Here is a 25,734-nt window from a genome sequence, read left to right as displayed (position 1 = left end):
GAAGATGAATGGTGATAAGATGAAACAAATGACGGGACAATCACGAACACATGGACGGCACACAACACAAGTCGCATAGAGGATTATACTAGCCGTGGATCCAGGCGCCAGAGCCTCGTTGGCCTGCAAGATCGCTGTTACCTTGGCAGCGAGGTTGTGTTTTTGGTGCCTTCTGAGAAGGTCACCCCTCACACATTTAGTTTAAACTGTAGGTCCAGGCCAGATTAGTCTATTTGGTACAAAGTAAACTTAAGACAAACTTTGGAAAGTCTCTCTCTCTCTCTCTTGATTGATTGATTTCTGTTATTTAGCATCGATTTTCTGCCATTATTTGGTTAATTGCGACGATGAGAATGAGTGATGATATGATGAAATTGATGAAGAGACACTCACAAAGAACATCCGTGTCCAGGCCTGGATACGCAGCGCGATGTGCTAACCACTCCGCCACCGAGGCCGGCGTCTCTCTCTCTCTCTCTCTTTGTCTGCGTTTGTCCTGCATCTTTATTTACTTCTAATCCTCATCAGTTCTTTCATATCTCTTATGTACTGTCTCGCCAAACTAAAAAAATACCTTCTCTCCACTGACGATGCTTAACATGACGTCAATATATCACGCGGACACTTCTTGATTTTGACCTCCCACTCCGACAAGAACGGACGCCCGCAGTTGTGAATGTCTACCGGCACTGCAAGTCGACACAGTGTATGTTGCTATCATTATAAAATAATTAATACACAGACCGTGCCCCTCCGATTTCTCTCTCCGCACAGCATGTCGTGGTACTCGCGTGAAGCTGTACAGCGGAGGTGGCGGCTCGTCCTGTCGGCGCGAGGGTGCTGTCAGGGCGCCGATACATAAGTCCTATATTTTAGTGGACGAGGAGGAAGTTTCCAACATGGCAGGGGCGTATTGATCCGCTCGCCGGGGCAGGCCGAAGAACCTCAGGCTAGGGACCGGACGCCCAGAACTAAGCAAACGGACGGAGCCTACTTCGAAGACCCTCGTATGCCGCAGTTTCTTCGGCGCTCCGAGCCAGCGGACGGTTGTTGACCGTTTATGAGGTGTGTGTTGTTTCCTGACTGGAAGGAATACCTCGCTGCCTCGTGGAAGAAGGTTCGGGATGAACTTCCAATGTGGCGTGGGAACGCCGGGTTAAACTAGCGTACGGTGGCTTACCCGTCTGACCTCGTTCTCTCAGTTTCATTTGTTCCCATCTTTCTGCATCTTCTTTCACAGATCTCTTCGTAGAAGATGCCAACTTCCTGCTCGCTCATTGACTCATTGATTTGGTTTATATTACTTCGCTTTTCTGCCACCTCTTGGCTAATCGCGAAGATGAGGATGAGTGATGAAATTGATGAAGGGACACTTAGAAAGAACACCCACGCCCAGTACGGGATTCGAACCCGGAGTCTTGGCGTAATAGCTCATTGTTATAACCACTCCGCCGCGCAGATCGTCATTCGGTAATAAACGATCATCACATTTAATTCCAACGACGGATCAGAGCAGAGACCGATCGCCTCCCCAATGATAACTTTATTTTTCGAAATAAAATCAATTTTTCACCATTACAAAATTTATCACTACATACTCATGTACCTTTTCTACATACGACATCATGTAATTTTATTTTTTTACTACCTGATGAAAATCTGTATATTACCTAGTAAAAAATAAGAGTCAAGTTTATGGTTAGAGTGACAAAACGAAAATAAAATACATGGAAGCATACATTTCTGCATTGCAACCACCCTACAGAAACAGCATTCGGGTTAGTCCTCAATAACGCCTTTTGTATAAACAACCCCAACAATTCACTACTTCATGTGTATGTAGATTTCGTTTTGTTTTACTACCTGATGAAAAATCTGTATAATATATAGTAAAAAAAAAAAGTCAAGTTGAATATTAGAGTGAAAAACAGAAAATAAAATACAAAATTTTCCTGAAAAAACTACAAGTGTTTGTGTGGGAGGATGTATACAATAAATGTGATAAAATTATTCATACTGTACAGTCTTGGACATTTCAGCATTTTGACAAGCCTATAGAAACAGCATTTAGGTTAGTTCTCAATAACGCCTTGTGTGTAGACAACCCGAAAAACATTGCAATTTTGCGGCTTATATGACTTGAATGTTGTATTTTACCGCTTCAAGAGCAATGATTCGCAGGAATGTATTCTGGTCTACTACGACCCGTTGTTATTTACTGTAGATACATTTATGATTTCTCAGAGTTTGAGATGTTAATAATTTTATGTTTTTGTTCCGTCAGGTGTGATACGTTTGATGCTGGTAGTAATTTTTCCGTAGTATATATAATGATTCAGAAGGAAATGCGCAAAGTTATTGCTTAAGGTGTATGTACACCACGTGGCTGGGGGACAGTTGCGTCATAAAAGAAATGTGCGACTATTGGCTGTTACCATTACGCACGCCCAGAGTTTCGATTTCCATACAGATTTTGTATAACTGCGACTGACTCATATTACGTATATCGATGTAAATTTGGTTTCCTACTCCAAGGGTGAAGACTTTATTTTTCTGGTGAACTGTTAAGTAGTGGTGTTGGGCGATACACATGTAATTCAAATTAAATCCGGCAGAGAAATAATTTGACAACAAACAGACAAAAAAAGGATATTGATGTTCTGTTTAAGCAGAACTATAACCACGCTTTGAACACACACACGTAAAACATACACCTTAGTCCAGTGACAAAGTGTTGCTACGCGGAACAAGGTTGATTTAAACAAATTAATTCTATTTAGGAAACTAAGAAAATTTGCAAATCTGAGCAAGTCACAAAATGACACCAATTCAGTTTTACACGAATTTTCATATTCCATTTTACTAAATTCTCGTGTCGAATTTACAAATATCTGTCTGGGTCTTGGTACGGCATTGGCAAGTCTCCAAGGATTTGGTCCCGTCTCGACAAGTCTCGAAGGGAATGTTACATAGAATAGAGAAGGCTAAGACTGCGAACCGTTCTTTTCAGGTAAAAATCATGCACGGTTTGCACCACTGCTCCACCATCTTTTCGCCCAAATGGAAGCTAGCCGTGGATGTTAGTGAAAACACGTTGATAGTTCGTTGTGCTGAGAGAGTAAAGCGAGAAGAATTTTAAGATGTTTGCTATTTGTTTTGTGCTGTTTTCTTAGAATTTCTTCACTGTAAATGTAGGGAATATCACGATGTTGATTCATAGAGGCAGCTGTGTTAATGACGAGTCCGCCTGTGTATTAGTTTTCATTGCATTGTGCAATGGCTCGACAGCATCACGTGCTTTGTTCCCGATTGCAGCGCGGGGCAAGACTGCGCAATACATTCTAGTTGAACAGATGTTTTACAAATCTGCAGTAATTATTGGATAGATATACGTTTCAACCATGCCGTGTATTAAATATGGATGAATCTGGTGCCAGCACAGTTCCTTCGAAACCTCCAAAGGTGTGAAGGAGAAAGAATCGGTTAAGAAAGATGTTAGTGGAGAACGTGGGCAAACCATCACTACTGTATGTCGTACGAGCGCGTCAGGAAGTTTCATTCCTCCTGCATTCATCTTTCCACGGAAGAGAATGACATCAGAACTACTTCAAGGGGCACCCCATCTGCTATTAGTACGATGATGAAATAGAACATCTTTGCTGAAGAAGACGTATCAAGCTGGCAACGTCAGCAGAAAGAGTACGTGTTGCCCTGGTTGTGATGAGAAGTACAGCAAACTCCCAGTCGAGGATTGGATTCAGTGTGCCACATGTGAGGAATGGTGGCACGAAAACTGCACCTCGTATGAAACAAGAGCCTTCATTTGTGATTTGTGTTAGCATCTCCCAGCCGAGGACTTGATTCACTGTGTCACATGTTTGGATGGCACGACAGATGATGCTTCTCATCTTTCTTTAATGATGCGTGTTCATTTTTATAAAACCTTCATACGAATGTGACTCTGTTTAGAAAGTGTTAGTACGTTGCGCATTCTTACCCTAACGTGATCGCCGTCTTACCCTGCGCTGCGGGCAAGACTGCGCGTTTGCATGGTCATGCGTTTCGTTTGTTTTCTGCTGAAATACTGTTTACTGAGCTTTCGTAAATTTACTGTATGTTGGCAAAGGATAGTGCATTCTGTGTTACTTTTTCCGCGTGTTACTATAGATTCATAACTTCAATAAAACATCATGAGCAAAAACTGCGCAGTCTTGCCCCATCTTACTCTAAGTCTAAAAGAGACAAGTCTTGTCGAGTCTCGAATGTACTGGTCCCGTCTCCACAAGTGTCAAAGGAACTCTTCTCGTCTCGACAAGTCTCGAAGGGATTGGTCTAGTATCGATAACTCTCGAAGGGACTAGTCTCGTTTCGACAAGTCTTGAAAAATCTCGTCTCGACAAACTTCTAAGAGCCTTTCCCCATCTCGACGAATTCTGAAGGGCCTTTCCCCGACTCGACAAATCTCGAAGGGTCTCCCGCCTCGACATATCTCGAATGTCCTATCCCCCCCCCCCCCCTCGACAAATCTCGAAAGGCTTCTTCCCGCCTCGACAAATCTCGAAGGGTCTTTTCCTGCCTCGACAAGTCTCGAAGAGAATTTCCCCGCCTCGACATATCTCGGAAGGGCTTTTACCCGCCTCGACAAATCTCGAAAAACCTTTCACTGTCTCGATAAATCTCGAACGTCCTTTCCCGGCCTCGACAAGTCTCGTTCCCGTCTCGAAAACCATGAATGCCCTGAAGGGCATAAATAACCTCCGTTTGCTGCGGCGCACATGTGGCTAAATTCACGCAGCGATTGCTACAGTTCATCCACTTTCATCGCATTTTATGCAGCTTGGGCAAAACGAGGCAGATGCAGACGAACAGACAGACACGTCGCAAATTGAAGGTGGCATTCACGCATATTGGAGGTTAAGCCTCTGAATTCGGAGCCGGAGCAAGATAAATTACGAAATGACAAATTAATGAACACCAGCAAGGTTCAGCGGATCAGAAAATGGGTAACAGAGATAGTCGTGGGAATTTGAACACGTGGGTAATTAAATTAATTCCACGTAAACTCCACACATCATCTCTTTATTCGCTTTGCAGAAACAATAAACACGAAAAACACACGGCATGCATGACGCTCCCTGGCGAATGGTTATCTACTAATTGGAAAAATCTTCCCGTGTATGGAGTTTTCTTCTCTAGAGGTATGCTAGAAATATATATATACAGGGTGTCCCACTAAAAATCCAGCTTTTTCAATTGGTTTTTGGGACTGGAGTTTCTTTCTATTAATGAATCGGCAAATAGCTTACCAACAATATGTATTGCAAAATAAAATTCATATACTTTGGTAACTTGGTGAGGGAGGCAATTCCTATCCAACAGTCAGCGTTAACACAATGTGGATACTCCTAGCACTAAATAGTGACGCTGCCGAGGGGAACTTTGGGAGAAGGTGTAGCTCCTCAGTGAGCAAGATAAAGTCAATAAGTAAATGTTCTCTTTGTCCAAATTTGCTTTTGGTGTGGTACAGGTATATGTAAACTTAATGTGACTGTGGCTGTCCCCTAGAAAAATACTCCCTTCACTTCCTCCTCACTCATACGTTTCAGATAAGGAATTGGACCTGGAAACAATTCAACTATAATTCTAGGTATCAGCAGCAAAGTTTCCACAAATTAAATGCTAAAAATAAGAACTGCCATAATAAAAATATAATTGGAAGGCCTATTAACATTTTACTGTAGATATTTGCAGATACTGCATTGTACGTCTTACACAGAGGGAATAATTAATCGAAGTGAACAATTACAGTCATGAATTACAATTACACCAAGAATCGTTACTTGTACTAATTTCTTTATTACAAATGCAGAGTGCATTTTACACGGACATAGATTATCACAAACTACAAGTGGTATGACTCGGACGCGACTTCTGGCAAATAACAAATCACGCCTTTCAGTAACTAATTCAACAAGTCTAATAGATACACGTAAGCTTTCATGTGAGTTGTCAGGAAAATATCGCGATGGCCCATTCGGCATGTCGTCTGACTGCAGCACGGGAGACCCGAGTTCGATTCAAGGGATGGGTGATCTCGGTCGGAGATTTTTCGACAATGTCCCTGCATTTTGGCGGCTTTGGAGCTCAACCAGCTTCTTATTCAATCGATACCTCGAGGTAATCCTGAGGGTAATGGCGGTCGGAGCAGGCTGCTGATGACACCAGCTCCAACTATGGCCGAGATCGAGAATAAATGGGGCCCTACTTACACACCACCCATGCGCCTTCACGGAACGTTACCATATGCAGGGACAGCTTTACCTTAATAATAAAAATGCACTAAAGAAATGAAGAACACTAAAAAAAAAATAACAAAACGGCCAAAAAAATGAAAATGAAAACTGTTTTCTGATTGATTGAGTTGATGTTTTAAGTCCACTTTATGCACAGTATGGCTAATTTGGGACTGGACCTACAGTTTAAAGAGGGATCCGAACCACTATGTACCTCCATCGGATATCGAACCCGGGACCCCTTGATTACAAGGGGACGAAGCTACCACTGCGCCATCGCGGAGGCCCACAGTGTCTTTTTGATTCTAATCAACGTGAAACTGAATAATAATATATTTTGTATCATATTCATGGTCCCGGGTGAACTTTTCTGAAGACATCCAAATTCAACCTCTTTTCTACGTAGTACACACTCTGGACTGCATTTTGCAGACCAACGAGATTCTGGCGTCTGAACCTACATCCAATATGGAGGCTGTGCTACGTCCATATGTGATTGTAACTGGCCATTCATCCATTTCATCTTATCATCTTGAATCCTCAACTTCACGATTAGCTAAACATGGCAGACAAGCGAAGTAAATGGCCACGAAAAAATATATGATGTGTGTGTGTGTGTGTGTGTGTGTGTGTGTGTGTGTGTGTGTGTTACTATTGCTCCGATTGCTTTACAGATCAAGCTAATGAATTGAAACTTAGCACAAAGGCTCGATGCCCGACAGATTCCAATGAACCATGTGCCTGTAAACAAAATGGATTTTAACACAAACTTTACTCAACTTTGGTGTGTCAACAAGCCTTGTTTCCAACAGTTCACGAGAAATGTGTTCCCTCCTTCAAATTTCATTACATCGGAAAAATATTCCCCCTCCCTCCAATGCCCACCAAGTCACTCAAACACAATTAATGGATGAATATGCTGCAATATTTATGATTTTTAACATGAATTCGGAAAAGAAGTAGAGAGAAGTATGGGAAGTAGCACACGAGAAAAAACTAATAAATTCTTTACTAAGTGTCCCTGACAGGCATGCAATCTGAATAGTCAATAAGCAGATGAAACCTGACTTCTTTTATCTGTATGAAGGAATGTCTTCTCAAGTCCCTTTAGCTCTTGAGCAAAATAACATTTTCAATGTCTTTTCCGCGCAACACCCGTGTCAACAGCATTCTTTAAATGTTTGCTCAAGGAATCAAGAATCCCTTCTCTTAACTGATCGCCCCATGCCAACCTTTCAAAAGACACTTCTTTAAAATAACTGTCAGCCAGTTATTTTATTCTGGAGAAGCTATGTTTCGTATGTTAAATTTCTTTCATTTTCTTTTTCTAATGATGGCTATGTAAAAAAAAAAATCATTAAATCATAATCGACCTCGTGTTTTAATATGACAGGCACAGATGGAGAAGAAAGAAAAAAAGAAGAAAGGAGGCAGAAAGGCGGGGAGAGGGAGAGGGAGAGAGAGAGAGAGAGAGAGAGAGAGAGAGAGAGAGAAAGAGAGAAAAAGACTCTCAGAGAAAATAGAGACGAACAAATACATTGACGTGGGGGAGAAGGAGAGAGACAGAGACTGACAAACGAAGATACACAAACTGGAATATGCAGAGGTAAGCAGAAATAGATATTATAAAAGAGGCAGGCAGGCAGACAGTCAGTCAGAAATGCAGAAGAAAGATAGAAGGATAGATGCAGAAAGAAGGGAAAGAGAGATAAACAGACAGACAGGCAGGGAAAATATAGCAAACAAAGACAATGTAATGGGGGAGAAGAAGAGTGTTACAGAGAACGAGTCATGCAAAGAACGCAGAGGCAGAGAAAGAGGGACGGATAGAGTGTGAGACATTAGACAGAGAAAGAGGGACGGATAGACTGTGAGACATTAGAGAGAGAAAGTGGGACGGATAGAGTGTGAGACATTAGACAGAGAAAGGGGGACGGATAGAGTGTGAGACATTACACAGAGAAAGGGGGACGGATAGACTGTGAGACATTAGAGAGAGAAAGTGGGACGGATAGAGTGTGAGACATTAGACAGAGAAAGAGGGACGGATAGAGTGTGAGACATTATACAGAGAAAGGGGGACGGATAGAGTGTGAGACATTAGACAGAGAAAGGGGGACGGATAGACTGTGAGACATTAGAGAGAGAAAGAGGGACGGATAGACTGTGAGACATTAGAGAGAGAAAGTGGGACGGATAGAGTGTGAGACATTAGACAGAGAAAGGGGGACGGATAGAGTGTGAGACATTAGACAGAGAAAGAGATACGGATAGAGTGTGAGACATTAGACAGAGAAAGAGGGACGGATAGAGTGTGAGACATTAGACAGAGAAAGGGGACGGATAGAGTGTGAGACATTAGACAGAGAAAGAGATACGGATAGAGTGTGAGACATTAGACAGAGAAAGAAGGACGGATAGAGTGTGAGACATTAGACAGAGAAAGAAGGACGGATAGAGTGTGAGACATTAGACAGAGAAAGAGGGACGGATAGAGTGTGAGACATTAGACAGAGAAAGAGATACGGATAGAGTGTGAGACATTAGACAGAGAAAGAGAGACGGATAGAGTGTGAGACATTAGACAGAGAAAGGGGGACGGATAGAGTGTGAGACATTAGACAGAGAAAGAAGGACGGATAGAGTGTGAGACATTAGACAGAGAAAGAAGGACGGATAGAGTGTGAGACATTAGACAGAGAAAGAGGGACGGATAGAGTGTGAGACATTAGACAGAGAAAGAGATACGGATAGAGTGTGAGACATTAGACAGAGAAAGAGGGACGGATAGAGTGTGAGACATTAGACAGAGAAAGAGGGACGGATAGAGTGTGAGACATTAGACAGAGAAAGAGGGACGGATAGAGTGTGAGACATTATACAGAGAAAGAGGGACGGATAGTGTGAGACATTAGACAGAGAAAGAGGGACGGATAGAGTGTGAGACATTAGACAGAGAAAGAGGGACGGATAGAGTGTGAGACATTAGACAGAGAAAGAGATACGGATAGAGTGTGAGACATTAGACAGAGAAAGAGATACGGACAGAGTGTGAAACATTAGACAGAGAAAGAGGGACGGATAGAGTGTGAGACATTAGACAGAGAAAGAGGGACGGATAGAGTGTGAGACATTAGACAGGCAGGCACACAGAAAAAATGTCACAAGGATCAGAAAAAGAACGACGGTGAGACAGGAAAAACACCGACACATATACGGAAAGAGAAAAATAGGCAGAGGGGGGAAAAAGACCAAAAAAAATGAGAGATGGAACTTTTATTGTTCTCCCTTTCACATAAACTGGTAAAATTATATCGTTGTAAGCAGCACGAACTGAAAATAGATTCCTTTAGGAAGGAAAGAACTCGAACTGAAACCAGTGACATTATTTGAGGCACTCTCCTCGTTTCAGGAAAATCACAGCAGCAGCGAACACGCACGCTGATCATCCAGCAGTTGTCCTATCCGCAGCAATCTACAAGTTTTTAGAAACTAGACGAGTCGAACAGATAAAAAGAAAATTGCGACAGCTGACGTTCCAATGCTCTGGTGAGGGGGAAACGCAACGCTCAACTGACAAATAACTACATGTATTAATTCCGCGCAAACCCGGAGGCTTGAAACACTGAAATCAATACAGCTGATTCCGTTTAACACGATTAGAACAGCGTCACCAACGATCTGGCACGGCTTTTTGCTGGCACTGACCAACGCTCAGGCGATTCCCGAAGGGAGCTTCGGAAAAACAATGCGCGCGGAAGTTTCCAAATACACAGCACGCAGTAAAAGTGAGTAAGTGCCCCTTTTCGCAGTAATATTTACATCTGCCGGATTGCTGTTTTTGTGATCGTTCCCTGACATGAGACAAGCTTTTTTTATTGTCTATTCTTTTTTAATCTGCAACGCACGTCAGCTGCTTCAATGAAGTAGCTTGAAAATAGGATGGGCTCTGAGGCATAGTATTAAATTCGAGACGAGGTTGAGATCGTGGAAGTCCGCAAGATTTTTCCGGGAAGGGAATGATTGATTTGGTGTTTAAGTCCACTTTATGCACAGGAAGGCTAATCGGGACTGAACCTACAGTTTAAAGTGGGATCCGAACCGCCTCCACCGGGTGGAAAGGGAATGAGGGAGGCAAGCACGGACCTGCTCGATGATGTACCGGTAATGCTGTCGACTTCTAATTAAGGGGTCCCGGGTTCGATCCCCGGTAAAGGCACATAATGATTCGGATCCCTCTTTAAACTGTACACTGTAAAAGATTGACTGAAGAAATGACGGTCCAATGTCTAAGGCTGTCAAGTTTCGCTGACGTCCAACAACCGTTGAAATATGATCGTGACCGTTTTCAAATTAGTAAAGACCATAGCATACTTACCCTTATTAATGTAATTTGAATGATTCAGTTTCAAACAATACATTTATGGTGTAAGAAACTGTAATTTTTAATCATTATTTATCTTCCTGAATAAAAAATATTCAAACTTAAATAAAAAACGGTTGTGTACCGATTTTTATAAATTAACAGGCAAGCTGTTAAATTTTTAATGGTAGATTATTAAAATTTTACGGTAATTTCTGACTGCCACGCGGGAGACCCGACATCGATTCCCGGAGTTACAGATTTGAAGTGGGAATTGTTCCAGCAATATCATGGACGAATCGCCGTGGTGATCACATTGCGCTCAACAAATGGCGTAGACTGTACATACGTGGTCACACCTTAACACCCATCCCCCTATGTGCCTTCGTGGCATGTTCCAATGCGCAGGCAGGGCCTCCCTGATGGCGCACAGGCAGGGTCGTCGCATTGTAATCAAGGGGTCCCGGGTTCGATACCCGGTCGAGGCACATAGTGGTTCGGATCCCTCTTTAAACTGCAGTCCCGATTGCATAAAGTGTGTGTGTGAGAGAGAGGGAGAGAGAGACAGAGAGAGAGAGAGAGAGAGAGGGGTATATAGATACAGGGTGATTCATAAGTCCCTTAACACCCCCTATAAAATGTTAAAGAGTTAGGTTGGGTACAATTGGCCATGATAGAAACAGGTTAGGCTCAGGGGGAACAACATTGGTGTGTTCCAAGCGGACGTCCCCAATATTGAATTCAACTCGTTCTTTGTTGTTTTTTTTTTAAATTGGAAGGCGGTGATATGATATATCATATCAGGCTAGAATTTTACGAGAAATACAAAGGACATATCTTTAACCAGTCAAATGTAATGACTGCATGATTGTAACAAATGTATCCTTTTCTAGGTGTGAGAAAGCAGTGCCAGAATACTCCTAACGCGTGAGAAACGCATCGGGATAGTAATGATGTCTGAGGAGAGAAGTTCATTGCCATTGCAAGTGGTTCAATCAACGACACCCCCAATGAGATCCAGTGGCGCATGTGACAGTTGCACAATGACTCCAAAAGTTGAGGAAAAAGGGATCAGTAAACGACAGGCGACGATCAGGACGCCCCAGAACTTCCAACGATGTGCTAGGAACATTATGGCACTGTTTTCTCACACCTGGAAAATGATACATTTGTTACAATAATGCAGTCATAACATTTTACTGATTAAATATAGGTTGAAAAAACATTCACGATTGCGTTTCTCGTGAAATTCTAGCCTGAGTTGATGGATCACGTCACCCCCTTCAAATTTAAAAATTGGGTTGATTTTAGTATGGGGGACGTCCGCTAGGAACACAACAATATGATTCACCCTAGGCCTAACCTGTTTCTATGTGACTATTTGAACCCAGCCTAACACCACCTTTGCCTAATAACACCTTTACATTTTATAGGGGGTGTTAAGTGACTTTTGAATCATCCTGTGCATTGAATGTAAGTGCAGGCAACGGTTTTTTTTATGGGCTTACAAGAGTAATAGTAGAAATCAAACGTAACAACTGGGCACCTTTCAAATTCTCTTTCTGAATATGCACTTGAAGGAGTATACCGTTGGGGCCAACCGAGTCTTGCAAATCCATTCCAGGAATCGTTGCATTTTTTCAATTTTTTTAGTCTCTAATATGATGACGATATTCGTAGCTATTTCCGCATTAATTTTCGAAATTAATTTTTTTTAATGACGTGTCTGGGTTGCTTTATGCTGCAACACGCAATTCTCACCCTCGACGAAGTGTTTTTCGGAAACAAATTTGCGCCTCGGCGTTATCGAAAAAAAAAAAGAACAAATGAAAACTCAATATCGCCATTGCGTTCGTGTGCGTAACGTCGCAAATTTGCTATTTTCCTTGCGTTATTCGGAGAGGATATGCTTGTTGTTTATGCAAATGAACGCAGGTGTGTGTGTGTGTGTGTGTCGATTTCTCTTGTCTCCCGGTTTGAAGAGGAGGGAGGGTGGGTTTGGGAACAAGTAAATCACCAAGCTCAGAGGAACGAAATTGATATGCGAGCTGGCAACCGGGCTCTATGCATATACTAGGTTCGCAATGCACGTAGTCGCATTCTCCACCCGGGTGAACCCCCGTCCGTGTTAAAACACAGGCCATCTAATGTTCTGCTTGCTTGGTCCTGTAAGCTTGTCGAAGTTGTGTGAACTCGGCTGTGGTGGATATGGATGAATCCGACGACTTCCTAGAAAGAGAAAGAGAGAGAGAGAGAGAGAGAGAGAGAGAGAGAGAGAGAGAGAGGCACCGCCTCATGTTTTGCATCAGATACGTGTCACTCATGCAAATACTTGCGAATAGCAATTGCGCTTTGTGTGTGTGTGCGTGCCCAGTGCGCCTCTATACTTATATAACTACTGTTTTCTGTTCATAGAGTATATATACACAGAGAACAGAGCTGTTCAAATATACAGCGCCTTGTGGAGTGGATCGAACAGAAGCATCAATTATGTAAAAAAAAATCGACTCGATATCATTCTAACGGACGAGTATTCGATATATTAACCCGAAAATTAATATAAAATACCAAAAACACATAGCTCACACAGTGGCATTCTGTAAGACTCATATCGAACTGTTACATGTATTTGACTGCAATGGTTTGATTGATTTGCTTTATTTTACTTCGCTTTTTGTGCCACTTTTGCCTCATTTGCGAAGATGGGGATGTGTGATGAAATTAATGAATGGACACTCACAAACATCCATGCCCAGGCCGGGACCCCTGGCGTCGTAACGCAATGTGCTAACCACTCCGCCACGGACTGCAATGGATCTTCCATTTTGGGTTGATATTAAGTTCATGGAATTTCTATCCTTCGTAGTTTCCGATAAATCGAACGTATCGATTGGTTTTGATTGTTGGCTAAAGCAGACAAATGAATAGGTCGACTGGGAAGATTGAAATCGCATCATGTAGACATTTCTTTCAGTCCACCAAATTTCGTATTTCTAGTTCGAAAGGTTTCGCTGATATCGAAGCATTAATCCCTTGTGTCGCTTGTTGACTTTCAATTGTGAGTTGTTACGAAAGTTTGGTAAATTCCCATGAGATGACTGCACAATTCATTAAATGCCATCACTGCTGATAAACCATTTTTCAAGCGACCTGTGAAACGTTTCAGACAGATGCAGCGTGTAAGTTAACCTTAGACAACTTGCTCTTTCGCCAGGACAACGCGCCGTCCCACAAATCGACCGTTGCAACGGCAAAACTGCACGAATGAAGTTTCGAATTGATTCCTCGTCCATCCTTTTCGCCGGACGTGGCCCGCGCGATTTCTTTACTGGATTTGGTTCGATGGGAAGAAATTTTCGTCGAATGAGAATGTCACTTTGTAGAGTATCACCAAGACCTATTATCGCGACGGGATGAACAAATTGGAAACTCGCTGGACCAAGCTTAAAAGCTCTCGATGGAGACTAGGTTGAGAAATATAATTGATCCCTCCTCTCCAAAACATGCCTCTTTACCAAACCTTTTTACCAAACATGTTTACCCACGTAACGATGTATCCATGGGTCTATCGATTTCCCTGACTTTTCTAGGTTCTTCAGGAAACCCTGTTGATAATGCCTCGTACCTTAACTTACCTCATGATTGAAATAACAGTCCCTTCATTAACCAAGGCTCACAATGCAATTCTCTCAACCCGCATGCGCGCAATTAAACATGTAAAAATACAGGGTGCATGACCTTGTAAAGCTTAACAGTCCGTAAACCCTCGAATACTTAGAAACGAACTAAACATTTCCCATACACAAGTCGTGTACCCACAAAACGCTCAGGTTCGATACTTTCACGCATCAAAGCCTTCTTTTATCTTTATAGATGACCCTAATTTATTTATACAGTCTTAGTAGCCAAGTCATGCAATCTTCGAACTGACATTGATCATTTGAACAAAAGTATATATCCACAGAGAGAGAAACATCAAGCAATATCAATATTTAATGGAACATCCACGTACAACGCCCCCATTTAACGTATACACACGCAACTCACACACGAACATTTAAGCTTCGCGATGAATAATACAAACACCTTTAAATTACATGGAAACATACGACGCAATGCCTCTTGATAAGGTAACCAGGAAAGGTAGGATAAAAATGAACCCCGCAATTTGATTCTTGAAGTTGAAAGATGGGAATTATTGATGATACCGTGGTCATACACTGAGAATCGAATTCCATCGTGAAAGAAATAGATAATTGATGTCTTGTAGTGTAATAGCGAACAATTGGGGCGACATGGGGGAAAGGAGGGAAGAGTTGTAACTCGATTCTGAAGATTGAGACTATCGCAGTCTTTGTCAGTATTATCGCAAGATCATCTGAAAATAAATCCCCAAGGTGACCATCTCAATTATTGTATCATTAAAGCATATAGGTCAGTGATCGATACCGAAAGATCTAGGTTGGAGTCCAGGTAAGACCAGAGGTTTAATCTAACCACCAATCTTTATCGCCGCTGCGTCTAAAGAATGGAAAATCGATACTGAATAACAACCAATAATATTAATAATATATAATAATAATGTATAAAATATAAAATACCAAATGGAAGAGCACCGTATTGAAATACAGTTACGTGCCCAGGAATGTCATAATTTTCCATCGTATCTTGCATTTGACGTTGATGTTTAGAAAAGTTGGTCTTTCACGTGGGCTTTGCCTCGATAGTCCATGTTCTTTCTCTCTCTCTTCGTCCGCCTCATTCTTTCGCTGTCTTTCTTTCCTTTACTTTCTCTCTCTCTTCGTTTCCCTATCTCATTCAATCTGTCTCTATGTTCCGTTTCTCGCTTTCTCTCACATTTCTCATCTCATTCTTACTCTCTCTCTCTCTCCCTTTTCCTGATTTTCCCTCTACGTATCATTTATTTTTCTCTATCTCATTCTTTCTGTCTGTGTCCCTATTTTTCTATTTCATTCTCTCCGGTTCCTCATCTCAGTCTTGTTTCTCTCTCCCTCTATTTTATTTTTCTCTATTTCGCTTCGTTTCCCATCTCTCTCTCTCTCTCTCCTTCTGTATTTCTTTTCTTTCTCTTTCTCCCTCCATTTCACCACCTCATTCTTACTGTCTGTTTTTCAATGTATCTCTCTCTATTTTCCTGTTTCTCCGTTTCTCATCTCATTCTTTGTCTGCCTCCCTATTTTTCTGTTTCTCTCCGTTATCCTATTTCATTCTTTTTTTCTCTCCTTTCTTTTTACCTCTGTTTCCTTCCCATTATCCTTACTTGTGTGTGTGTGTGTGTGTGTGTGTGTGGCCTTTGTTAATAAATTTATTATTTAATGCGCACTCACCCACACTGGCTTCACGTGTTTGGTATCCAACTATTCCTCGTAAATCTCAAAGCAGGCAACGTTGTCTACACCGATTTCTGCAAAAACACAAAAAGAAAAAAATCAGTATAAAACACCACAAGCAATAATTTTGATGAAGAAAAATGGACGAGCAATAGAATATACTAATATATATTAGGTTTTAATTAGTTGTAAATGTGTAATGGCATCTTGTGGTTTCCTTACACCAACATCATTCAATTCATTTGGCTGAATTTCATTGGCATGTTGAATTTTACACTAAAAAAAATCCAATTACTACTAATTGGAGAATTGAGCGCTATATTATTATGCTCGAAAAACAGATAACTTTACTATTAATGATTTTTAATTGATTGGATAGAAAATATTTCAGGAGATCCTCTCGGGGCCTCGTATATCCGCATCAATCTCCCCTTTGTTTCCACATCGAACCCGTCGTAATCACTGTGAATCGCCCTGTATACAGTAGATCTTGGCATCAGACATGACCCTCAAATATATCGAGATCGATGCATCTGTTAACATTTTCTCAGACACGGACGACAAAGCTATTATGCGGGAATAATGAATCATGGTAATAGTGCATGGCGACTATTTTATTTTTTAATTTACTTCTCTTTTATTGATTGGTTACATAATGTCGTCCAATTATAACGGGAGACTGAGGATGAAAATCAGAATAAATTGTTGTGTCGTGACAAAGAGTCCCCGGGTGTTAGATTGCAGATTTGACCTCTGTAAGAAAATGAAAAGAATTGATTGGTTTCATCTCAATTGATAAATGATTAATGACCTTGAATACATAAAGGATCCTTCGCTACAGTCAATATCGCCCCTTTATGCTTGATGCTGGAATTAATGTAACTGCGCCAATACTTACGCTATTTGCATTGGTAGTTCATATAGTGAAAAACAGGAGCATCTGCTCTAGGCTATCCGCGAAGCCAAAAACCCAGAGACTAAAATATAGAAATAATATAATATTAGAAAATAAGCAGAAAATTGTTCTTCAGGGGCTTCAGGAGTTGGCAACCAAATTTCTTGGGAGTTCGATACCAGTCCTGGTTTCCAAAAGAATTTGCGACGGAAAACAAACCTTTGCAGTTCCTCGAAAGCCGTGTTCCTGCAGCATGAAACTTTCCCAGGAACGGGGAATTTAGGATCCAAAAAGAAATGCTCTTTTCAATAAGATAATGTCGCTTCTGGAGTTGGCAATCTGATTGTGACGTCATGGCGAGCGAACAGCTCTAAATTCTACGCTATCTAGCGTCGTCCGTGTGAACTATTGAGCGCTCGAACCAAAACCTATGGGCTGCAGCGCTCCTGCACTCGGACAACTAAATGCATGATATCCATTGATGCACCAGAATGCATCGATTGATGCACTAAAGTGTGTTTTATGGCTTCTTCAAAGAACTAGATTCACATTTGATGCATTTGGGTGCATTTTTGTATGTCGTGAAAGAAACACCAAAGTGCATCATTTGATTCAAGTGAGGATTTATTTCAGTCGAGATGCACTTCAATGCATCAGTTGATGCGTTTTGATGCACCTTGATGCGTTCTGATGCACCAGAATGCATCTTTCTTTATGATGCACTTAAACGGAACATCAACTGATGCATTGACGTGCATTTCGACTGAAATAAATCCTCTCTTGAATCAAATGATGCACTTTGATGTTTCTTTCACGACATACAAAAATGCACCCAAATGCATCAAATGTGAATCTGATTCTTTGAAGAAGCCATAAAACACACTTTAGTGCATCAATCGATGCATTCTGGTGCATCAATCGATATGATGCATTTAGTTTTCTGTGTGTGGGCTCTCCAATAGTGTATTTTACTTTTTAAAAATGTACTACAAGCACAATATGCTGATGTTATATTAACCGTGGCATTTTCAGCGTATTGGAATTCCAATACACGATGGAACACAATGAGCAGGAGCAAAAGATGCAAAATTCCAGGCTACCTTTTTTACATTAAATTAATGGTACGCATTGTAACTTTCATTCAGCCTCACACCTGCGAACGCAGTGAACAAATAACCTCCCAATTCACATACGGTCAAACCTTTTTTCCCATACAAAATTAAGCTTGAATAGGCCCTGACAAACAACGCGCCCGAAGGACAAGAGTGTGCAAATTGTCCATTGCCGCGCCGGATCTTTCTCAAAATTTTAGGCGCACACTTATTTTCTTCCCATTGAACAGGCACCCAACGATACGGTAACCAAGACACGCCGTTATAAACAAACATGAGAATAATCGAATTTTGCTGTTGAAAGTCTCTGCTTAAATGTCACTCAATACACGAATGGGTTTTATGTAACAAGGCGATTCCTAATGGAGCACGCCCCGCAAAATACCACGAATAAATACACACTGACAGTGTTGCCATTCACCGAAGAACAGACTATACTCGTTTTGTGCCTAAATGGAAGCATGGTACGTATAGCCCACCGCTCTGGAGAAGATCCCTGACGGAAGTCAAGTGACGTAGCGGCAAGCGACTCCACCATTAGGGTTGGGGCTAGTGCACCCTGGGTCAGAAACAAGCGCTGTGGTCTCGCTGTAATCTTTAAGGCTTGATTCACATCTAAGCTCAAATCACTGTCCGCGCACGGTTAGGGGGTATCCACATTAGCGGTAAAGGCATGATCATCTTGATATCTTGACAGAATACACAGATTTTTTTGGATTTTTTTTAAAATTAAGAGCCTGCCGATTGTACTAACTACAATGTTTGAGATATTTTCAACGACGGAATTGGCTGTTACAGTACTGGTGTTCAAAGCAAATGGCAAAGAAAAAAAGATAAAAAGAATTGCGAAAGCGGAGAACGTTTATTTGCACTTACAATGTGCAAAGCTACAAATGTCAACAATGTCAGTCTAGGTTTGGCATGAAAATTCTCGGGATGATTGTTTCATATCGACACTGTTGATCATTTCTTTTATTCGAACGTTTCAGACACAACACGGCTAAATAATGTACAACTACCATAACTCTTACAACACCACGAAAAATCACAATTAAACACCCACGCAGAAGCACTTCCACAACGACAATGACCGCAGGGGAAGACTCCCTGCTACCCCTAAAATCTGCAAATAGACCGGCCTTCCACTGTCCTTCTGCACGCCCTCTCCCCTCATTTGGGGATCTTCTCGTGAGCAGTGAGCTGAGAAATAGAGAGCTATGCAGCATTAAGAAATTACTACGCACCCTCAGTGAATATAGTTCAGGCGTACTAGATGTCAGGATTTTTTCTCGTTTGGATTTGGCTGCAAGAACAGGCACCCGCTGTGATTTTCTTCTTGGCCAATGGGGAAGTAAGTACATCACGTGTCTTTCTTTACCTGATCATCCCGCCCGTAGTTTCCAACCTATTCTAGAAGGTGGGATCCCTTTTGATATATCCATATGGTATAGTCAGATTCAAAGATATGTGTCACAAATCACTATTTCCCCTACTTTCCTTTCATATCATTAGAGCTTATACAAGAGAGATCTGCATTGCGCGGGATGTTTCAATTTTTAAAACCCACATTCCCATAAACTTTTCTTAACATCTTGTTAATTCTAAAGACCTCGCACGTCATGTCCTACATTATGTGATCCTAAAATCAGCGCAACGGGACGGGGATAGGGTGGGGCCAAGAACCCTTCTTACTTGCTGAGTCACCTACAGACAGGAAACGCGCTGGATTGATTGACTGACTTGGTGTTTTAAGTCCACTTTATGCACAGGAAGGCTAATCGGGACTGGACCTACAGTTTAAAGTGGGATCCGAACCAGTGTGTGCCTCCGCCGGGAATCGAAACCGGGGCACCTTGATTACAAGTCGACGACGCTATCACTGGGCCATCGGGGAGGCCACGAAAACGCGCTGGTGCAGGATCATCCCTGGCAGGCTTAGTACCACAGTACTTTCCTTCATTGCAATTACTACAGTTGTGACGTTGTGAAACTTGTGGAACTGTAACTTTTTTTGAATCACCCTGTAGTTAATGTGCTGATGTATAAAACAGTAATGCTGTTCAAAGTGTTACCGCACTAATCAAGAATGATAAAACACTGCAAGCGCAGGGTCTGACAAAACTAAATATCTGGATTATTTAATTCCTGGTTGGTATCACTGACATACGAACCGAAACAGCTGGCGTCATAGTACATGTGTGTGTATGAAGACGAATATGTGTTTGTGTTCGCTGCAAGACACGAAACCTCGTTAGGCTGAATTTTTCATATTATGTAATCATTTTCAACACGCAATCGCACCAATAATTCAAACCTCCAACCATTCCACAATAATAAAACACGCACGATAGAAACGTGTGTGGAAAGGAGTAGGTGGGGAGGGAGGGGAAACAAATAAAACAAGGCAACGGAAATATTAGAAATCCCCCTCCCCTTTCCAAAAGAGGAAATTCTTGTAGGGGATCGATCGCAAACCAATTCTAGTGCCCTCACCCTTTTCCCCCCGCCTTACAACAGCTGCACTCGTTGCTACGTAACGATGGAAAATTAATTTCTTATCTGAAGAAGGAAAATATAGAAACATACATAGCCATGTGTCGTATGGCGGGTAACAAACTCTGTGTTGCAAAATAAATATTTGACGGAGCTGAATTTATCAAAGGAAGAACAGAAACGAGTGCGGAAGAGCTTCACAAATTGTACAGTCACGGACACTTCTGGATTTAAACAATAACAATGACTTTCATTGGGATCGTACAACTTAGAAATGTCCGTGACTGCACCACTTGGAAATTTTCTTTCTAGATTTTGATGGGATCTACAGCAGATAAGCAAATGTTTTATGTATGTATGTGTACACACACACAAACATACATATACTGGGTGATCTTTTTAACCTGAATCATTTGAATATCTTGAAAAAAAATCATCCTACAAAAAAATGTTCCAAATAAAAAGGTGATAGTTTGGAGGGGGAAGTTTAGTGGTGCAACAAAAGAACACCCCCTCCCCCTCTTGTAGGTGGGGCGGGGGGCAACTTTGAAATTTCAAATAGAAACCCCTATTTTCTATTACAGATTCGGATATTACGGAAAAAAAATACATAACTTTTGTCTGAAACATTTTTTTCGATTCTTGATAGATGGCGCTATAATCGACAAATTTTCATTTCTTGAATGTTTACACTTTAAAACCAATGTATTTCATTTCGCAATTCATTTAAATTCAAAAAATAAAACATTCTCGTGCATGAACTTTGTACTAATTCTTGACAATTTTTTTGAGATTTCATTAAGCTGGTAATTCGCCTAATTACATCATTTAAAAGTTAGATTCGATATTTTTTATTTTTTTATTGTTGTGTCAAAGATGCTTGACAAAGCTACAAAAAAATAAAACAATGTCAAGAAACAGTTCCTTTTTAGACTTTTGCTGTTAAATCATTGTTTGTTTATCATTCTTTGTTTTTCATTGTTTTTTAGATCACAAGAATGCTCCGAGCGATTAATTTGACTAAGCTGTTGATACTTTTTAATATCAATGGATGTATTAACTGTAGAAGAGAAAATTGAAATGGTTCTCGTGTATGGAGAATCTGGCAGGAATCTCCGTCAAGCTGTCGTTATTTATGCTCAGCGTTTTCCAGACAGGGTGCGTTCTTTCGCTTCGTTTCAACGTACAGTCAATCAATTTACTACTGAAGGAAGTGTTAAACCTAAACAAAGGACCCGTCGAAGAACAGTAACTGGAGAAGAAAATGAAATTAATGTGTTAGCTGCTGTGGGCCATGATCCTCATGTCAGCTCGCGAGAAGTAGCTCGAAATTCCGGATTGTCCCAGAGCAGTGTTTTGAAGATTTTACAGCGTCATAAATATTATCCATATCATGTGTCATTGCATCAAGATCTTCATGGCGATGATTTTCAAAATCGAGTGACGTTTTGTCAGTGGGCACGTGAACAAATACAAATATACCCAAATTTCTTTCGTCTGGTATTGTTCTCTGATGAGTCATCTTTTACAAACCACGGAACGGTCAATCGGCATAATAAGCATTACTGGAGTGTCGAAAATCCGCACTGGCTGCGCCAAGTTGAGCATCAGCGTCCATGGACTGTAAACGTGTGGTGTGGAATTATTGATGACAAACTCATCGGTCCCTACTTCATTGATGGAAATTTGAATGGTCAACAGTACCGCGACATTCTTCAAAATGAACTGCCAATATTACTTGAAGATCTTAACCTGGAGACAGAACATGTGGTTTCAGCAGGATGGATGTCCAGCGCACTATTCGAGAGCAGCACGTGAAGTACTCGACCGTGACTTCAATGGTCGATGGATCGGCAGAGCTGGTCCTGTAAATTGGCCTGCCAGATCACCAGATCTTACTTCACGAGATTTCTTTTTGTGGGGCTACCTAAAAGATAAAGTGTATCGAGAATTGTCAACTACTCGTGAAAATATGATAGAGCGAATCCAAAACGCTTGTGCCATAATTGAACCAGAGGTACTTTTGAGTTGTGTACATTCATTCGAAGCGCGGATCAATAAATGTATTGAAGTTGAAGGTCACCATTTTGAACATTTAATGTAATTGAGAAGTGAATGTAGTTTAGTAGCCATCGAGATATCTAGAGCTAAGAATTGTCGAGTAATTTTGTATTTTCAAAATAAATTTATTTGTTTTACAACAATTTCAAGTCCTGGAACAAAAATGTTTTATTGTTTGAATTTAAATGAATTGCGAAATGAAATACATTGGTTTTAAAGTGTAAACATTCAAGAAATGAAAATTTGTCTATTATAGCGCCATCTATCACGAATCGAAAAAAATGTTTCAGACAAAAGTTATGTATTTTTTTCCGTAATATCCGAATCTGTAATAAAAAATAGGGGTTTCTATTTGAAATTTCAAAGTTGCCCCCCGCCCCACCTACAAGAGGGCGAGGGGGTGTTCTTTTGTTGCAACCACTTAACTTCCCCCTCCAAACTATCATCTTTTTATTTGGAACATTTTTTTGTAGGATGATTTTTTTTCAAGATATTCAAATGATTCAGGTTAAAAAAATCACCCAGTATGTGCACAAGAGGGGAACTATTCTTTTCCTCCGAGAATACAGAACCGGCACAAAGATTCGAAATATACAAATGGAAGAGGACACTGTATGGAACTGAACAATGTATGAACAATGCAGGTCATGTGTACCAGGGGTTGGTAGGAAAGTACCAAAAAAATCATTAACAAAAGTATTGTTTTACATGCGTGTATTAGTCACAAGGCTACATTGGCAGTACAAAAACAAAAGAGGCGCACACAAAGTGCCCTATGAAGCCTCATAGTAGCTTCCCAGAACGTCCACAACACATATTGTAGTTTGCTGTGACTTTCTTTTTTTCCTTTTGTACTGCCAATTAAACCTTGTGACTAATACACGCATGTCGATTGTCGAACGATACTTTTTTAATGATTCACTGGTCAACATGAAATTTGTTACAAGGAAGGTGAATGGTGTTCTAAGGTAAGTCGATGGTGCTGAATTCGAAAATGAAATCAGTTTTTTCCTATCGGGCTCAGATTTCTTGTTACACACTAACCTGCACCTAATGCAATTCATGACAATTCTGCCTATTGGGTTGTAGTTTAACCTATATTTACTCTACAGATATTGTTGAATAACAGTCATTATATGACCATAGAATGACCAGCACGTTCCAAAGGCCAGGGACCTTCCTCCAATTGCAACAAACCAAATCGTGAATAAGATAAAGGCATGGTAACACTGTCGATGAGTCATGTCCGAACACGTAGAATCTCAGTGTTGTCTGTTGGCACGTGCGTCTCAGCATTGTGAGTTCGGAAGGAGTGGGAAGTGACTGCCTTTGATTAGGTTGTGATTCAAAGTTTCAGAAGTCGTGTGTAGTGTTAGTGCATAAGAAAATGCCTCGTACCTGCGTAAATAACCCCAATTCGTTTTGTTATATATGTGGAGAGTTGACATTTAAGTCACAAAAGCGACGAATTACCCCTCTTACAAAGAAGTGCTACGAACTTTATTTTGGGTGTAAAGTTGGGGACCAAGACAAAACATGGCCCCCCCACATATGCTGTTTGACCTGTGTTACACTTTTGACAAGCTGGTTAAAAGGATCACGTCACATGTCGTTTGCTGTACCCATGGTTTGGAGGGAACCATCAGATCACACAACAGACTGTTATTTCTGCCTGACCAAAATAGCTGGAATCACGTCGGAAACAAGGAACACTGTGCAGTACCCAAATTTACTATCAGCCATGAGACCTGTATGTCACAATGAAGAATTGCCGGTACCAAAGCCTCCTGAGAATGTGACTGTGAGTGAAGATGATTGTCGTGACCAACACGGGGAAGAAAGTGCAAGAGGTGAAGAAACTGCTGACCCAACATTTAAAGTGTCCGGTTCATCAATGGAGCCACACTTATTGTCTCAAGGGGATCTGAACGATCTTACGCGGGATTTAAATTTGTCTAAGCAACAGTCTGAACTTTTAGCTTCGCGACTGAAAGGTTGGAATCTCCTCGCTTGCGATACGACAGTGTATTATTTTCGTGACCGCCATACTATTTTCTCAGAATATTTCTTCCACGAAGAAGACATGGTTTTTTGTAATCTCATCCGTTATGGATTGTCTTAGCCATGAATACAGTTCACACGATTGGCGTCTTTTCATCGATTCCAGCAAAGTTAGTATGGAAGCTGTACTTCTCCATAATGGAAACAAATTTCCATCAGTACCAATTGCTCATGCTGTTAACATGAAGGAGACGTATGAAAACTTGAAACAGCTTCTGACAAATATCCAATATGAGAAATACAAATGGAATATATACGGAGATCTGAAGGTAATTGCAATCTGCTTGGCATGCAGCTTGGGTATACAAAGCATTGCTGCATCTTATGCGAGTGGGACAGCAGAGACAGAAAAAATCATTATTGTGGGAAAAAATGGCCTCTTCGCAGTGAATTAGTGCCTGGACAGAAGAATGTAGAGAACACTTCTCTTGTTGACCCCAAAAATGTATATCTCCCTCCTCTGCACATAAAATTGGGACTAATTAAAAACTTTGTGAAAGCCATGGACAGAACTTCACGTGGATTCATGTACTTGCAACAGAAATTCCCAAGAATCAGCTATGCCAAAATTAAAGAAGGAATATTTGTAGGGCCTCAAATAAGGGAATTGATGAATGACGAGAATTTCATTCAACAATTAACAGATATTGAAAAAATGGCATGGTTGTCTTTTACAAGTGTATGTAAAAACTTTTTAGGGAACCATAAGGCAGAGAAGTATCGCGATATTGTGCATGGACTAATTAGATCATACCAACGTATGGGATGCAACATTACATTTCTTGAATGATCACCTGGACTTCTTCCCAACTAACCTTGGTGCCGTTAGTGACGAACACGGTGAACGGTTTCACCAAGACATGGCTCTAATGGAAAAGCGGTATGAAGGCAAATGGAGTGCCGCAATGCTGTCAGACTACTGCAGGACCTTACGAAGAGATGTTTCTGAGGCAAAGTTTTGTAGGAAATCGGGAAGGAAACATTTTTAGGTATGTTTATACACTTTCATTTACCCATTTACTTCATTCCTTTGTATACTGACACAGAGTTATTACCTTTTACTTTTGTAAAAGCAAATCCTTTCGACCAATACATATAGAACATT

General features: G+C 41.0%; 2 protein-coding genes across 8 annotated transcripts in view; one reads left to right on the top strand and one right to left on the bottom strand.

Moving 5' to 3' along the window:
• LOC145987701 (protein bric-a-brac 1-like) overlaps positions 1-25,734 on the bottom strand; it is a 663,074-nt gene that overhangs the window by 508,100 nt on the left and 129,240 nt on the right. For all 7 annotated transcript variants that reach the window (XM_083122257.1, XM_083122259.1, XM_083122260.1 and 4 more), the window contains one exon: positions 16,005-16,081. The gene's annotated coding sequence lies outside the window, so the exon portion shown is untranslated. The remainder of the gene's footprint in view (positions 1-16,004; positions 16,082-25,734) is intronic.
• On the top strand, positions 7,954-23,795 carry LOC145987871 (uncharacterized). The gene is given in 4 exon segments (XM_083122637.1): positions 7,954-8,126; positions 21,818-22,261; positions 22,263-22,524; positions 23,715-23,795. Coding segments are annotated over 4 exon segments (960 nt in total).

The sequence above is a fragment of the Lepisma saccharinum genome, chromosome 5 (assembly GCF_977018435.1).
Source record: "Lepisma saccharinum chromosome 5, izLepSacc3.1, whole genome shotgun sequence".
Classification (NCBI taxonomy): domain Eukaryota; kingdom Metazoa; phylum Arthropoda; class Insecta; order Zygentoma; family Lepismatidae; genus Lepisma; species Lepisma saccharinum.
The sequence above is the reverse complement of the archived record's forward strand: the minus strand, read 5'-3'. Positions and strand labels throughout refer to the sequence as shown.